Below are 17805 nucleotides of genomic sequence, written 5' to 3' on the forward strand. Positions count from 1 at the left end.
AGAAAACTGACAGAGAAAGCCTTTTCCTGGAGCTGACACCCTGAATTTGGACTTTTAGCCTACTTTACTGTGAAAAAATAATCTTCTCTTTGTTAAAGCCGTCCACTTGTGGTAGTTCTGTTATAGCAGGACTAGATAACTAAGATATAAGTATGCTATTAAGAGGCAGTAATATTGAGAACCTCATTTGAAGGATGTGTCCAGGTTGTTATATATCAGTGCCCAAACCACTGTGGGGAAAAGGGGACATTCTTTCTCCTATCCATTATGTTATTTTTATTGCATTATTTTATACTACATTACACCCCCTTTCAACTTCTTTCTTTGAACCTTTGGAGAGGTGGAGGAATTATATTCCCCGAGCTTTAGTTTTTGGAACTGCTGCCTCTAGCAATCTGACATGTCAATGTGAAATGTGGGAAAGAGTGTCCTGGTGGCTCTGTAGGGACTGATTAGTTCCTTTGCTCTTTGGGAGGGGCGAGGGGGTTCTGGGGAAATCTGCAGAGCCTTGTGCCACTCCAGGAAGCCATGTCCTTGAAAACCTTCTGATTCCCCATGTACCTTCTTTGTGTGTTTCTGCAGTCTTAATCATAGGATTAAACCAAATATACCTTTTGGGAATACAAAGCAGATACTTGTATTTAAGCAGTAAAGTTAGTGTGGGCCAGAATCTAATTGTGGCTTCATTTGTCATTTTGCCTACTTAAATATACTCTCGGTTTGAGGACTCATAAAAAAGTTTTGTCAAAGTCTCTTTCTGGTGTTGAAAAAAGACTGTTAACCATTTAAAGTTTCTAAAGGATTAGCATATGTGCTGCAACAGTGACTATACCTTAAAATTACCAGAGTATGTCATGATCTTGAATTCACCAACTTTATATTGCAGTGATTTACAGGTAAACTGAAAAAAAAAAAATTCATGGCCTTTCTCTGTCCTTCCCTGCTTGACTTACAGAAGGTGATTTAGACTTTAAGGGAGACTTATATAAGTTTAGAATGGGAACCATCAACATCCTTCTCCATAACCCTGGTAATAAGTGGCCAATCTTGTGGATCTGTGACTTTACAGACATTGAGCCGATGCCTGTATTAGTCTCTGCTGACTCTTGCTCTGCTAAGTCATTAAAAAAAAATGTCATTACGTTTATAGTATTCCCCTAGGGTATGTGTTGATCCAAGCCACTTTTTGACATACCAGGTAGTTGGCAAACTTCTTGCCTATTATAAATTCTTAAGGTTTTGGCATGGGCAACTTTGGGAGCAACGGGGCATCAGGAAACACATCTAATAAACCAAACCATCCCTTCTGCTGAATTTAAGCAAAATCGGATTTTTAAGGCAAGTCCAGATTTCTTGGTGGATGCAAGGCTTGGAAATTGTCATCTTATTATATTAGTTTGTCTGATATAAAAACGACAGTTTTGCAAGAGAGGAGTAGTAAATGCGGATTACTCAGCCAACGGTATAACAAGGTTATGATTGTCACAAATTTGCTGGTGACCATAAATGCATTGGACTTCATCTTCAGTGGCAACATCCCCAGCATTTAAGCTTTCCTGTTCCTTTCACAGTGCCTCTCAAATGCCACCTAACACCCAGTTCGCAGAAAGATCTTGGCAACTGGCTCTGGAGCAGAGGCTGGAATCTCCTGTCCACTTTCCACTGCTGGTGGTACATTGTTCCATGGAGCCTGGCCCCTGCATGTGGACACGGGCACACTGCTCTACTAACATGTGTCCTGATCCCACTTGGGATTCCAGGAAGTTCATAAGGAAGTCCTCTTTTCAGCCTACATTGATACTGAAAAGTCAGGATACCTGTGATGCGAGTTGAAAGCATGTAAAATGAAGTTGTTACTTTATCATTGTAACTTCTCTCTGCCTTGGAACTCCTCCTGGAGTTGCAGTGTTGCTACAGTTACAGCAATCATTGACAAGCACTGGACAGGAGACTGTGGGCATGTTACATAATTGTCTTGTTATGACAGACAGAAATTGCTGTAGATGTAGCCCGGCATTTTCTCATATGCAGAAACTGGCAAATGATGCAAGCAGTTAGCCCCATCTTCTATAAGATCACAGCCATTGAAAACCCTATGGAGCGCAGTTCTACTCTGATACAGGAGGGGTTGCCATGACTTGGAGTTGTCTTGATGGTTTTGTTCTTTTTTGTTGTTCTTGTTTAGCCCATCACTGCCACACTACTCCAGGCTTTTTCAGAAGAGTAAAATGAATAAGCATTGAGTTTTCCTCCCCTCTCTTAGCTTTGCTTAGTATTGTGGCCTTCTGTAATAACTTGGAAGTGAACTGCCATGCTTCCCATCTCCACAGAAGCCCTCTGCCTACCCCACTCCCCGCAGGCAGGGCTTCGCCTGGAGCAAGGAGAGGGCACCAGCTTCAGCACCCCTGTGCAGAGCTCAGGAAGGGCAGACCAATCAGCCTGAGAGCCTTACTAGCTACAGAGGGTCCAATGGAAGATTTTGCTTTGAAAAGTAATGGCTACATACTGTTTGGAGTCCCTGGGTGGTGCAAATAGCTAATGCGCTTGGCTGCTACCCAAAAAGCTGGGGGTTCAGGTCCACCCAGAAGCACCTTGGAAGAAAGGCCTGGCAATATCTATTTCTGAAAAATCAACCATTGAACATCCTATGGAGTAAAATTCTGCTGTGACACACATGAGGTCACCATGAGTCAGAAACAACTCAGTGGCAGCTAGGTTAACATACTGTCCAGGTACCCATGCCCTCTTCATACTCCCAAGTTCAGGGTTGCTGTTACATTTAGATATTTCATTTTGCCCAGGTAATGAGGACCTTAGGACTTAATTGATATGATATACCAAATATACCAGTTGTGGTCCAGTCAATTCCAACTCATGGCTACCACATGTGTTAGAATAGAACTGTGTTCCATAGGGCTTTCAATGACTGCGATGTTATGGAATTAGATTGCCAGGCTTTTCTTCTGTGGTGCATCTAGGTGGATTTGAACTGCCAACCTTTCTATTAGTAGCCAAGTGCTTAACCATTTGTTTCACCCAGGCTGCCTGTCAATAGGATAAGTACTGCTAAAAGATAGGCAACAGAAGCTTATGTTAATGCCCCTATCTTTCCATTTTCAAAGCACTTTCACATACCATTTGAAAAGGCAGACTATACTGTACCCCTTTCACAATGGCTCCTAAGATTTTTTCCTTAGCAGCTGACAGTACCCTTGTGAGTGGGTGGCGCTCTGCTGTGATGTACTTATCTGGGCTTTTATCTTGGAAATGACCAGGCTCCTCAGCAAACAAAACTAATTGAACATTCTGGGCTTTTTTAAGGGTGATGCTTGGGGAGCATTCAGCCTGACTCATCTTTCCCCCTACGCCTTATCTTTTCCCAAGTGAAGTGCTGAAAAAAAGCATCAGCTGTGGGCAGGTGACTCATGGAAATTTTTGCAGTAAACTAAAAATTCGCTGCCTAAACTCTGGTGATCCAACTCTTCCTGAAGACTAGTTCCTGTGATTTCTTTACCTTAGGTCATTCTTGCTGACACTTCTATTGGCAATGTAATTGAAAGGGTTTCAGTCAGATAATATTTGCCTCATTCCTTAACTTGCAGTTCTTTTATACTCCCGTTAACAAAGGTGGCCTTCTCTGTCCACTCAGCGGATTTCCAAGATTGCCTGCTAACTGAATGTGAAGGTAGCATTTATTTTTTTCGTTTATTTACTCATTCATTTAGCAGTCCTTTGCTGAAGTATTGCTTTTCGAGCAATGTGCTAGGCCCTGTTGTTGTTATTAGGTTCTGTCCCCATCACAAGAGGACTCCATGCTCAGAGGAGCAGAATGCTGCCCAGTCCTGTGCCATCCCCATGACTGGTTACAGATTGAACCATTGTGATCCATAGGGCTTTCAATGGCTGATTTCCAGAAGTAGATCTCTAGGCCTTTCTTCCTAGTCTGTCTTCTTCTGGAAGCTCCTCTGAAACTTGTTCAGCATCATAGCAACAAACAATCCTTCAATGACAAATGGTGGTGACTGCCCATGAAGGGTATTAGTTGGGGACTCAAACCCAGGTCTCCCACATAGAAGGTGAGAATTGAACCACTGAACCACCAAGGCCTCATGTGCTAGACCCTAAAGTCACAGAAATAGGGTGTGCACCCTACTTTCAGTGAGCATGTAGCATGGGGGGAAAGAGACATAGGAACAGGTGATGACAGTAAGTGCTAATTACAGCACCGGGCACAGCGGAGGTATCGTACCAAACGGGGGTAGGTAGGGAGAGGTTTGCAGAGAACTGACCGAGGGTACGTGTTCTGCAGAAGCTCAGAGAGGACACAGAGCATGGTTTATAGGAGGGTTTGCAGATAGTTACGTTGGCTGGGATGCAGGCTGTGTGTAGGCAATTGACTGTACCATGTATAAAAATTAACTCACAGTGAAGCATAGACCTAAATGTAAGAATCTACAACTATAAAACTTCTAGAAGAAAACATAGCAGAAGATCTTAGAGACCTTGGCAAATGTTTCTTAGCCACACTATCAAAAGCACAGTCCTAAAAAGAAAAATCGATACATTGGACTTCATCAAAGTTAAAAGTATATGTTCACCGAAAGACTCTAGGAGGAGAGTGAAAAGACAAGCTGCAGACTGGGGGAAAAAAAATTGCAAAGCATATATCTGATGTATACATTCTGCCTTGTATCCAGAATCCTCAGCACTCATTCATAAAACAACGTACTTTTAAAAACGGTCAAAAGGATACTTTACCAAAGAAGATATACAGATGTCAAATAAGCATAGGAGAAGATGCTCAATATCTTTAGCCATTAGGGAAATTGAAATTAAAACTGCAATGAGCTGCCACTACATACCCATGAGGATAAGTTAAAAGGTATTGCTCCTAGGCTTCCAGTTCATACATACCCTGGTTTATTCCAAAGAAAACGTGTTTAAGGGTGTCTATGTGATCAGAGCTGCAAACAAGCTCTCTCAGCAGTAAACTAGGTTTTAGTCTCATTAGGGTGCCTTCAAAAAAAAAGGATACTTTTTGTGCCACGGAAAAAAACAATTTTGAGGTCAGGGCTAATATCAAATTTTTAACAAAACTCAAGTGGATGTTTTCTCAAATCATGGAAGCTTTACAACAAGTTTATGGGAATGCTGCCCCAAATAAAACAACAGTTTTTAGACTGATCAAGTATTTTAAGGAAGCTGGGGAAGACCTCGAAGATGAGCCAAGAGGGGGAAGATGGCTCAGAACGTTATGGTGACCGTGTTTTGGGGATTCCCAAGGGGTAATCTTGATTGACGCTTACTGTGAAGAAGTTTTAAGAAAATTAAAAACTGCATTGGTGAGAAAAAGGCCAGGAAAGTTGCGCCAAGGAATTTTTTTCCATCATGACAATGTGCTGCTCATTCTTTGAGGGTACCAAAGGCTGCCCTATGAGAATTGCATTGGGAAACCTTACCCCATCCACCTTACAGCCCTGATCTCGTCCCTTCAGACTTCTTTTTGTTCCCAAAACTCAAAGTAGCATTATTTGAGTCCCTCAAGGATACAGAACTCTTCAGGGAAGGGTTAGAGAGATGGAAACACTGCCTTCAGAAGTGTGTAGACCTCGATGGAGGATGTGTCAAGAAACAATGGCTTCACATTTTGATCTTTTTGTTTAATAAAAGTTGCTATGATTTTGTAGCAATACTTTATGACCCAGCCTCATATTGGAATGGCTGAAATTAAAGACTGAGCATAACAAGTGTTGGCGAGGATATGGAGGACTGGAACTCTCATATCCTGCTGGTGGGAATGTTGAATGATTTATCCCCTTTAGAAAATAGTTTGGCAGTTTCTTAATAAATTAAACATATGCCTACCATATGATCCAGCCATTCCACTTCTAGGTATTTATTTAAGAAAAATGAAAGCTTATGTCCATAAAAAACACCTGCGTGTTCATAGCAGCTTTATTTGTAATAGCTAAAAATTGGGAAGGAAAAAAATGCTCTTCAGTAGAAGAACAGATAAATAAATTGTGGTACATCCGTTGGTTTTTTTCCCACACAATGGAAGACTTAACTCAGCAAGAAAAAAGAGTGATACGCACAACAACAGGAACGAATCTCAAACTAATTATACAATATAGTAGATACCATATGTAAAACTCTAGAAAGTAGAAACTAATTTCTAGTGATAGAAAGCAGATCACTGGTTGCCAGGGAATGAGGTAGGAGGCTTAGGGGATGGGGAGGGACTGCTCTGGGGCATCGGCAAGGAAAATTTTAGGGGTGATAGATATGTTCATTATCTTAATTTTGGTAATGGTTTCACAGGTGTAGACATCTATCAAAAGATGTACGCTTGAATTATATGCATTTTATTGTGTGTCATTGAAGATCATGAGGAGAAAAAGCGTTGAGTAATACCAACTTTTTCATCTTTTTACGTCATTGAATATTGAATTCAGTGAATTCACTGAATATATATTTTCTAAACTTGTAATCAGAGTCTTTAATTTTTATTTGTAACATCTTTTTTTGCACAGTTCTGTGCTAAGCAAAACCTGTCCCTACCCTGAGGAATTTTGTCAGTTTATAGTGGAAGATAAAACATACAGCTCACCAATTTAGTCTCGGACTCAGTTCTACCTAAGAAATACCAGTTTTATAGCATGGAGTCCTTGGTGATGTGAACAGTTAACAAGCTCAGCTGCTAACTGAAAGGTCTGACATTTGAGTCCACCTAGAGGCACCACAGAAGAAAGGCCTGGCTATCTATTTTCGAAAACCAGCTGTTGGAAACACAATGGAGCACGGTTCCACTCTGACACACATGGGGGCACCATGAGTCAGAACTGACTGAGGGCAGCGGTTTTTATTTTTGTTTTATTGGTTTTAAAGTGTGTAGGAGCATAAAAATGAGGGATGAATTAGGCAGGAGAGAGAGCTAGAGAAGGAGTCAGGCGAAGGGATGACAGCCAGGCTAGGCTTTGCACGTTACATTGGAATTCTCCAGGATCCTTTTCATTACCAGAGATGAGGAATGTGGAGGTTTTCCATCAGAACCCTCTGAATGAGCCAGAGTCCACACTGTGTCTGTAGACATCCGTCTTTGAGATTACATGCAGCTCTTCCCTTTGGGATACCAGGTTAGCCCTGTTGCTGTGGACAAGTGTCCTCTTGAAAGAGGAAGCTACTCTCACCTGTACAAGCTCATCGCCCTACAGGATTTCATACAGCATTTAGTTTCCCTTGCCACCCCCAGCAATACCTGGGAGAAACCTAGGGCAACAATCGACCTTTTCCTTAAGAAAATTCTTCGTCATCATCAGAGCCGGTTGCCCAAGATAAAACATTTTCCTTTCCTTTCTGTGCTTTGAGGGATGGAGCCCCTCTGCCTCACCTCATGGATCCGTCTCCTCTTGACGTCTTTTCTCCCTTCCCCCCTAGTCTGTGCCACTCTCGCCCCACACTGACCCTTGTGATATGCCTTTTTGCCAGAAGAGTATGCCTCTCATGAAAGCCTCATTGTGACCATTATCACTGAACAGCTTGTGTTGACTCTTAACTAACTTGGCTGACTTCGTTACAACCAGTTTACAACTTGATCATAGCTATTTCTGTGGCCTTATTTATATGATAGAAGTTCTTGGGTGGTACAAATGACTAAGTGCTTGGCTACTAACCAAAAAGTTGGTGGTTTGATTCCACCCAAAGGCACCTCAGAAGAAAGTCCTGGGTTAATTTTGAAAGATCTAAAGCCAAAAAAAAAAATCCATCGCCATTGAGTCCATTCTGACTCTTAGTGACCCTATAGGACAGAGTAGAACTGTCTCATAGGGTTTCCAAGGCTGTAAATCTATCCAGAAGCAGACCACCACGTCATTCTCCCGCAGAGCAGCTAGTGGATTCGCACGGCCGACCTTTCAGTTAGCAGCCAAGTGCTTAACCACTGCACCACCAGGGCTTCTCTCTGAAAGATCACAGCCACTGAAAACCCTATGGAGCGTGGGGCTGTATTCTGACACACATGGGGTCACCTTGAGTCAGATTGGCTCAACGGCAACTGGTTGGTTTTTATTAAAAAAGACTAACCAACTCACTCATTTTCATTAAAAAGAAAATGCAACTACCAAAAATGTTTTATGCCAGAAATAGTTTCAACCATGCTAACAAATGACTATGACCAAGAAAGGAAGGGAATAGGGAATGAAAAATTTGTTAGATTTCTGCTCTGTTCCAGGCACTGTACTACTGTTTTATGAATGTTATTTGGTATATCTTCACCCACACACCTTTAGGAAGCTGTTTTCATCCCCATTTTAAAGATAAGGGAGCCAAAGCTTGGAGAACTTGGGCTCTGCGTTCCCTCTCTCCACAGCAGGGAACTGGCTGGAAGGGCAAAGATTGAAATGCAAGTTGATTTGACTTCAGAGCCCTTGGGTAGTCCAAATGGTTTACACACTCAGCTGCTAACCAAAAGGTTGGAAGTTTGAGTCCACCCACAAGCATCTTAGAAGAAAGGCCTGGTGATTTACTTCCAAAAAATCAGCCACTGAAAACTCTATGGAGCACAGTTCTACTCTGACACATCTAAGTCAGAGTCAATTCCACGGAAACTGGTTTTGATTTGACTTTGAGTCTTGGCACCGGGCCATACCGTACATAAACCAGAGACTCCATCAGCCTGAGACCGGAAGAAATAGATGGTGCCCAGCTAGCACCAGTGACGGCCCTGACAGGGAACAGAACAGAGAGTCCCTGACGGAACAGGAGAAAAGTGGGATGCAGAGCTCAAATTCTAGCCAAAAGACCAGACTTAATGGCCTGACAGACTGGAGGGACCCCAGAAGACATGGCCCTGGACTCTCTGTTAGCCAAGAACTAAAACCATTTCAGAAGCCAACTCTTCAGACAAAAATTAGACTGGACTATGAGACATAAAATGATAACTTGTGAAAAGAGTGCTTCTTAGCTCAAGTATTAGATACATGAGACTAAATGGGCAGCTCCTATCCAGAGGTGAGATGAGAAGGCAAAAAGGGACAGGAGGTGGTTGAATGGACGTGGGAAATCCAGGGTGGAAAGGAGGAGTGTGCTGTCTCATAGGGAGAGCAACTAGGGTCACATAACAATGTGTGTACAAATTTTTGTATGAGAAATTAACTTGAACTGTAAATTTTCACTTAAAGCGCAGTTAAAAACAAAAAATCTTGGCACCAGGCCATACTGCTTCCCCACCTGGGAGTCAACTTATAATTAAATGAAAGCTATTTCTCCACCTCCTCTATATAGCCAAACGTCACTCAGCTTATATGTGCAATGGGAAAAAATTTCTCAAGGAACTTGATCATTGCATGTCTGTTTACTTACTCATCACGAAGCATTAAGGGAGGTCAAGACTAACGTGCTTGTGCAATGTTACCCCAAAATTTTACTAATCACATTGCATCTGGATATTGTGATGGGGAGTGTTTTCTTTTGGTTTATTGGCAGAAAAAATTGCCTCTAAAAGTCTGTATAAAACGTATTCAAAGTAACATATGTCTTAACACAGAGGTTCCCCTGGATGAGCGCGCCCATTCAAGTTGGACTGGTTGGCTTCTGGTGAGTAGTTTACTTTTATATCATTAATTGCTTTTTTAAAAGATAAATATGCAGCATATGAAAAGTAAGGGAAGGGATAGATAATATGGGACATGAGTTTTGAAAATGAGACTGGCCCAGAACAATTTGGAATTCCTGGTCCCAGTAATTAGATATAAATAGATTGTCTTTGAGAGCACTGGTGGTTCGGTGGTAGAATCCTCGCCTTCCATGAGGGAGACCTGGTTCAAATCCCAGCCACTGCAACTCATGCACAGCCGGCACCTGTCTCTCAGTGGAGGCTTGCATGTTGCTATGATGCTGAACAGGTCTCATTGGAGCTTCCAAAGATGTACTAAGAAGAAAAGCCTGGTGATCTACTTCCAAAAATCATCCAATGAAAATTCCATGGATCGCAACGGTTGGGTTGGTAACCGATCATGGGGATGGCGCAGGACCAAGCAGCATTTTGTTCCACTGTGCGTGGGATCACCCTGAGTCAGGGGCCAACTCAACAACAGCTAACAACACCATGCTGTCTTTAGAAAAACCTACAACATTTGGGACTGCTATTTCTGAGGGCCTTTTTTAAATTCCCATTATCTCGTTCTTTTTTTTTTTCCCCCTCATCATTTTGGCAGTCCTAGGTAATAAAATTATACAAACAGGACATATTCGTGCGAGGGAATATGAGCCTCTAAAGAAAGAAAGGGAATTATTACATTAATAAAGTGGGGGGAAAAAAAACCCTGAAAAGTCAACCTTTTCTAAGATGCTCTGACTTGTCTTTTTCTTTCCTTTTTTAAGTTTGGTATTTGCCACACCTCTCTGTTGTGCTCTGTTTCCCCAGAAAAGGTACGTATATGTTCCTCTTCAGAGTGATCATGATTTTTAATCCTAAAGATCAATCAGATAACAGCAGGAGCTATTATTTCATGCCACTGATAGGGAAGTTGAGACTAAAAAAGATGATCAGCAAAGCCAAGGTCTCTAAAGGAAAGGTAGAGGCAGAAATCAAACCCAAGTCTGTCTAATTTCGAAACACCTTACCAGCTTGTTTCTACTCCTTACTGTTGAATTGGAAAATGCTTTACTCTTTAGTAAGAGCCAGGTTAACTCTGGTGCAAATTTGCTCTTATAAAAATTTAAATATAGCTCACTGTGGTCCAATCCTTTGGCAAATGCGTCTGTAATGCAGATATATTAGAATTTAATTTTTGCCCCCAGGGATGGCAATTATATGCACTTAGTTTAGGTAGTTGGTATATTTGCTTCCCTTCTTCCTATTTCATTTTTTAGTCTTAAAAGCCTTAATGCGCACATGTCTTTTATCACAAGCTGCCCTTGAATCCTGCCTCTGATGTGAAAATTGGATTGACAGGCATTAAATCAGCATTATGTAAATCTAGGTCGTCTGCTTCCTCCTAATCCAGCATGAAGGCACCGGAGAAGCAGCGTCTTCTTGTTTTTGTTGTTGTTGGTTTTTTCTTTCTTTCTTTTTTAATGCTACCAGGCTCCAGCCTTTGTAATATCTTTTCCTTCATGGGCCAAATGGTCCCAAACATACAATCTTTAACGCCCTAGGCTTTCCAAGTAGGTTTGAGATGAGGTGTTCTATTCCACAGCTAACTTTATCAGTTTTCTCTCCCTGATAAAGAACCCTACCTTTCATCTGCTTTTCTATTTCTGTCTTTGACCCCCACTGTTCTTGAATGAAAAGGAGCCCTGATGGCACAGTGGTTAAAGCACTTGAACTCTAACCAAAATGTTGGTGGTTTGAAACCACCAGTGGCTCTTCGGGAGAAAGATGTGGCAGTCTGCTTCCGTAGAGATTTACAGCCTTGGAAAACCTAAGGGGTCTCTATGAATTGGAATTGACTCATCAGCAGTGAGTTTGGTTTGGTTTTGGTTTGGTTTTGAATAGAACCCTGGTGGTACAGTGGTTAAAGGGCTTGGCTGCTAGCCAAAAGATTGATGGTTCAAACCCACCAGCCACTCCATGGCAGAAAAATGTGGCAGTCTGCTTCTGTACAGATTACAGCTTTGGAAACCCTTTGGGGGCAGTTCTACTCTGTCCTATAGGGTCACTGTGAGTCAGAATCAACTAAATGGCAGTGGGTTTTTGTTCTTGAATAAGGAGTCCCTGGGTGGTACAAGGAGCCCTGGTTGCAAAGTGGTTAAGTGCTCGGCTGCTAACTAAAAGGTCAGTGGTTAGAACCCACCAGCTACTCCATGGGAGAAAGATGTGGCAGTCTGCTTCTGTAAAGATTCCATCATTAGAAACCCTATGGGGCAGTTCTACTCTGTCCTATAGGGTCGCTATGAATTGGAGTTGATGCAACAGCAATGGGCTTGGAGGTTAGAGCCTACCCAGAGCACCTTGGAAGAAAGGCCTGGAAATCTTCTTCCCAAAGGTCAGTCATGAAAACCCTATGGAGCACAGTGCTACTCTGACACACATGGGGTTGCCATATGTCGGAGTTGACTCATTGGTGACTGGTTTCACCCTTGAATAGGAATTCACATATCAGGGAAAGAGAGTTCTTCATAACCCTAATGCCTACAGACGAGCCCATGAAGAGGGCAGTACCTTCAGAATCTATTCTCTAAGCCCATCTGTAGACTGGAGAAATGATCCCTATTTAATTGTACAAACCCCAGAATCTGGTACTTAAGCTAAGGGAATTTTTAGTGAGTAACTATTGAACCCCAGGGCCCAGCAGTTGGTCTTGCACTCTGTGGTTTAGAAACAGTGTTTGTAAAATGCTGAGTAGAGTACCTGATGCTAAGTAAACTTCACTAAATGTCACTGTTGTTATTTTGAAATTAAAAGACTTTCAGATTTGAAAATCAGTAAAGAACCTCCCTGCTTAGGCCTTGGTTTCGCTTAAAGATTTTGTTTGAGAAAAACAGTATCTTCCTTTCAGCATTTATTTTTATGGTGATTTTAACTGTAGGTATGGAAACTAAAAGCTTTCTGTCACTGGAAATGTCATGAAGTCAAGTAGCCTTAAAGAATACATGCTTTTACATTTAGGAGACCAAGAATCCTCTTTTCTTTCTCTGTTTAAAAATGAAGCTCATTAGTCTGTTTTCCTTTTGTTTATCTGTGTGTTTGTATGTTTGTTTTTCTTGCAGTCTTTGTTTTTTTCTTGCTTCTCAATTGCAGGGAATAAGATTAATCATATTCCTTGATTCATAGCACACTGTCCTCATTGGTCCAAACATGATCTTATTTTATTATTTTTTTTAATTTTTAATTATTTTTATTTTATTTTAATGCTGTGGTGAACATCCATGAATCCACTGCTTAATCCATGAGAAAAATTATACCTATAAACTACATCTACTTATGGACTCCTCCCATCCTTTCTCCATGCCTCCCTTGTAGACTTAATGATGACTCTGAATTTTCTGTTTATCATGCTATTGCATTTTAAAGTTTTTATCACATATGTGTGTCTAACACATTGTTGTTGTTTAGTTTTGTTTCTTTTAGAACTTTTCAGAAAAGGGTATGATATTATATATAGTTTTCTGGCACTTGCTCTTTTTACTCAATGTCATATAATCACGATTCGTCGGCATTGTTGCTTATAGCTACAGCGCTTTCATTCATACTGCTGTGTAACAGCCCATGGCATGAATACACCATAATTATCCATTCTCCGGCATGAATGAGCGATAATGAAAACACTCCTTATCACAACTATCCAGGAAGCAACAAAAGTGTTGCTGTGAGAGAAATTTATAGCTTTAAATGCTTATAGTAGAAAGGAAGAATGGCTGAAAATCAGTGCATTAAATGTCCAACCTTAGTTAAGGAAAAAAAAGAACAAAAGAATAAACTCCAGGAAAAAAAAGCAGAAGCATGGAGATATTAAGATAAGAGCAGGAAAAAAAAAAAAAGATAATAAAAATAAAGGATTGACAAAATCAGAAGTTGGTTCTTTGAAAAAATAGCAACAAAATAGGTGATTGTCTGGTGAGATGAATCAAACAAAAAGACAGAAGGCACAAATAAATAATACTATGAATGAAGAAGGAGGCATTATTATAGATTCAGCAGGGATTAAAAGGATATTAAGAGAATATTTTCAGAATCATTATACCCATAGATCTGAAAACAGGTGAAATGTACAGATTCCTAGAAAAATGTTAGCAACACTGAAAAATTAGTAAGTCTGAATAGGCTTAGAGAAGTTGAAGCATTATTTCAACTTCCTCCCACAGAGAAAACACAAGAACTAGGTGGTTTTACAGATGGATTTTACCCAACTGTCAAACAGATTATTTCCATTTTAAACAAACTCTGCTTGAAGATAAAAAGAGAAAGCTCTCCGCCTCCCATTGAGATGGGAATAACTTTAATTCCAAAATCAGACTTGGCCTTTAGAAAATAATAATAGTTATTATAGACATGTATATACCAACAGAAAAACCAAGAAGCAGTATAGCTTGGCAGTTAAACACAGCATTGCTTTTGGACTGAGAAAGACCTGGCTTCAAATTCTGGTTACACTTCAGGTTTCCTTATCTGTAAAGTGAGGATAATACCTGGCTTTCAGGGTTTTTATAAGGATTAAAATGCGTGATGTCTGGCCCAATGAATGATCAATACATCATAACATTATTGTATCAGCAGCAGCAGGATCACTGTCACCCTTTCAAAATTACCCAAAGACCTACTACATGGAAAATAGGACCTGTTAGCAATATAGTATTTTTTTCTAGATTTGTAATTTTTCTTTTGTTTTACATAGTTCTTATGCAAATTTACAATCTGACTTTTTTTTACTTCACGTTTTACCACATCTCAACTATATTAAAAACCAAATATTTGGAAAAACTAATTACATAGCAAAGTGTAAACAATTTTTTGTGTAGGGATTCTGGACAATTTTCCTTTATAGTTTTTATAAAGCAAGTATGTATTTATAATAATAATTTTAAAAAAACCTTCCATAGGTACTCGTACAATACTTTCAAATACACTGTTTAAATGCATGTGCAAAGATTGTGGTGCACGTGGTTAACGCGTTGGCTGCTAACTGAAAGGTTGGTGGTTTGAGTCCACCCACAGATGCCTTGGAAGAAAGGCCCGGTGATCTACTTCCAAAAAATTGGGCATCGAAAACCCTATGGAGTGAAGACCTCCTCTGGCACACGTGGGGTCACCATGACTTGAAATCAACTCCATGACAATGGTTTGGGGTTTTTTGTTTTTTGTGTTTTTTTTTTTTTTTTTTTTGGTATTAGTGATAGGACTATGAGTGCTGTTTTTCTCATACATCTTAATATTTCACAAAAATTTTATAGTAAGTGTGTATAATACAATAAAAAGAGAGGCTTTACTGTAAACACATTTTTGGTGTTATGTATATAAATTCCCTTGAGCATATATGTCATTTTCTTTTTTTATTAGTGGTGAACATTTTTTATTTTTTGGGGGAGTGGTATTGCCACAGATTGCTTTCCCCACCCCAGCAGTGTCTAGGAGTATCAACCACTGACAGGAATGAGTGGTTTTTAATCTTTTAATAATATGAGAGGTGAAAAAAAGATATCTTGGTGTTGGTTTCTTAAGGTGCATTTCTTTGATTACTAGCAGCAGTTCATTTTCTAGAAGGAATGGGATCCAGTTTCCAGCCACCTGAAGCACATTTCAAACAGGACCCTGTTTCCCTGCATCCAACTTTGGGGTCCTCTCACCTGCCCCCCCGCCCCCCATGCCCTGCTCTGGTTTCCATCTCTGACCAAGTAATAACTCTTGTCATTTCTCCCTGCTCCCAGTTCCATGTCTGTGACAAGTTTGGAGGCTGATCTGCAAGCCAAGATCCGCGAGGCCCATCCAGAATTACGACGTGTGTACTTTAACAAGGGATTGTAAAGTAGGAAACGGAACCTCTGAGGCTAATCTTGCCAACCACATGCCTGGTGTAGCCGTGGTGGCGAGGAAAACATTGTTCGACCTGTGTTCTCCTAATTACCCAAACATTTCCAAGATCTACCTTAGCCTTGTAGAGGGATGCTGCTACTTGGAGCACAGAACCTGGTGCAGCTGGACACCCGACACCTGGTGGGTCCTTCCAATTGCGCTCTTCTGGTTGAATCACATAATTTACAGAAATACCCTTCCCTTAGATTTTATAGCCATTATTTTTTAAAGACAATGTCTTACCTTCACCCAGGATTTCAAAAAGCGCTGCTATGCATAGAGTAGGTGCTCAGTATATGCTCAATAAATATTTACTATCAATCAGTGAAAAGGAAATTTGTTTAAAATATTGTATGTTCATCCCACTCTTGTTTCAAATCAAGGAGATCTCAGATGTGATTTAGGAAAAGACAAAAGTTCTGAGGCCAAACTGTAAAAATTGCCCTTAAATATTGAGAGTAGTTTGCTTCCAGTTTGGGCAGTGAGCAGGTCCCAAGTAGATGACAAATTTTTTGGATTTGTAACATACAGGCTCCCTCTTAGTTAGACCTTCCAAAATCATGGTAACAGATCAGGGCAATAGGACTTCTCTGCTGCCCACAACCAAATACATCCATATTGTTGGTTAATTTCTTTGGAGGACTGTTAACTTTCTTCCGTTTTAAACTCTTATGACGATGTGGACCCTATACCTTGCAGTCATTGATTTTATACTCAATTATTCACTTCAGATAATCAAATAAGTGACATTTGCAAATGTCAAGTTTTAAAAATACATCCAACACCATCCCTGTATGACTGGGTTGAATCTGGGTGAAACTGGTCTGGCTCATTTTTTTAGATAGTTCAGCTAGCTCCATATCTTTTCTTATCATTCTCATAGATTACGTTTCAGGAAGATACAGAGACCATGTGTTTATGAATCAATAACTAAATGAATTTGACTTGAATGTTGTATATTACATTCCACCCTGTTTGAAAGTAACAAATCCATATACCACTGTTTACAGGATCTCTAGTGATTCCACATATACTATATTTTATATAATGGAGAAATTATGTTTCAAGTATATTAATGTTGAAAGTGATAATACAGGGTGGTCATTTCACTGAGTGCTGATCATTGTAACTCAGACACGAGTTAAGTGAAAAAAAAAATGTAGAAATCAATTTAGTTTGGGCAGATTTTCCAGACAATGTGACCAGACTGAATTTCTTCATAAAGAGAAAATGGTTTGCCTTGTGTCTGTGCTTCTCTTTTCTCTGAAAGGATCAATGGATCTGAAGCTTTGGATGACTTTAAGCCTTCCTTTATGCCACTAGGATTTTCTCCTTTAGAATTTCTGTCTTAAACCATTGGAAGCAAAATGGCTTCTCCATGACATGCTGGCCTTCAGTGTATTTTGTTGCCATAGATTTTTCTCTTTAAAAAGTAGTATAGGCCTGGAATTCAAGACGGATCTCCATGAGGTACTTAAAAGGTGCTTTTAGCAAAAGGCAGCATTCAAAGCACTTGAGTGTCTGCCTACTCTACTCACTGCAGCTAATCTCAGAACCCTTACACCAGTTAATTTGTAGGTGTATTTCAGAATGGTAACCATCGTCATTGAAAGATTGATGAACTAACTAAAACTGTACACACACAAGGAAGATAGGACCAAAGCATAGTTATGAGGGATACTGAAAATGGAGATGTGTCTTTTTAAAAGTTGTTTGTTGAAGCTTCAGTCTCTCAATGCTTTTATATAGAAATACTAACTGTATAGTTTAATCACAGTTTATAATTAAAAAAAAAAAAAAAGAAGAACAAATGAACCAAGATTGGCAACCTTTGCTCATCTAGACATAACCTTTCAGGGGAAGAATTCACATGAAATGCAATAAGTTTGTAAAGATTAATAGTCATTGATATTTCTCTTAACAGGATATAAAGAATTATGATTGTAAGTACTTACTGGCAGTGTTTATTTCAGTATTAGCACAATGTCTGGCCACTGTTGGAGCCAATGTGTTGTTTCAGGTCAACTTGGATGAAATGTTAAATAAACTCAGAATGAAATTAAATTCTGTCTTTTATTTGTATTTAAAGAATCATGAAATTTCTATATTGCAGTCGATGGTACCTCCCGTTCAAACTTAATACCCAGGGGTACCATCAGTAACTCCTAATAAAAAAATACTTTTGTTTTACACCTTCAGCAGGAATCGTTTCTAGTTTTGGCTACCAGTAACCCACCTTCTTGAACACAATACACACAGAGGCTCACACCCCCAGCAGCACACCAATGTCATTC

At 40.1% G+C, this 17805-nt stretch overlaps 1 protein-coding gene across 4 annotated transcripts in view; it reads left to right on the top strand.

The window, feature by feature from the left end:
* Nucleotides 1–17575, top strand: part of SFXN1 (sideroflexin 1) — a 50540-nt gene extending 32965 nt beyond the window's left edge. For 3 of the 4 annotated variants that reach the window (XM_049874351.1, XM_049874352.1, XM_049874354.1), the window contains 3 exons: nucleotides 9545–9594; nucleotides 10381–10428; nucleotides 15367–17575. In XM_049874351.1, coding sequence (XP_049730308.1) covers nucleotides 9545–9594; nucleotides 10381–10428; nucleotides 15367–15463 — 195 coding nt within the window. In that variant the 3' untranslated portion in view covers nucleotides 15464–17575. Of the gene's footprint in view, nucleotides 1–1571; nucleotides 6225–9544; nucleotides 9595–10380; nucleotides 10429–15366 lie in introns of those variants that run through there. The other variant, XM_049874355.1, reaches the window with a different exon arrangement.
* Nucleotides 17576–17805: the final 230 nt, after the last annotated feature.

This window comes from Elephas maximus, chromosome 2 (genome assembly GCF_024166365.1).
Source record: "Elephas maximus indicus isolate mEleMax1 chromosome 2, mEleMax1 primary haplotype, whole genome shotgun sequence".
NCBI classification, from domain to species: Eukaryota; Metazoa; Chordata; class Mammalia; order Proboscidea; family Elephantidae; genus Elephas; species Elephas maximus.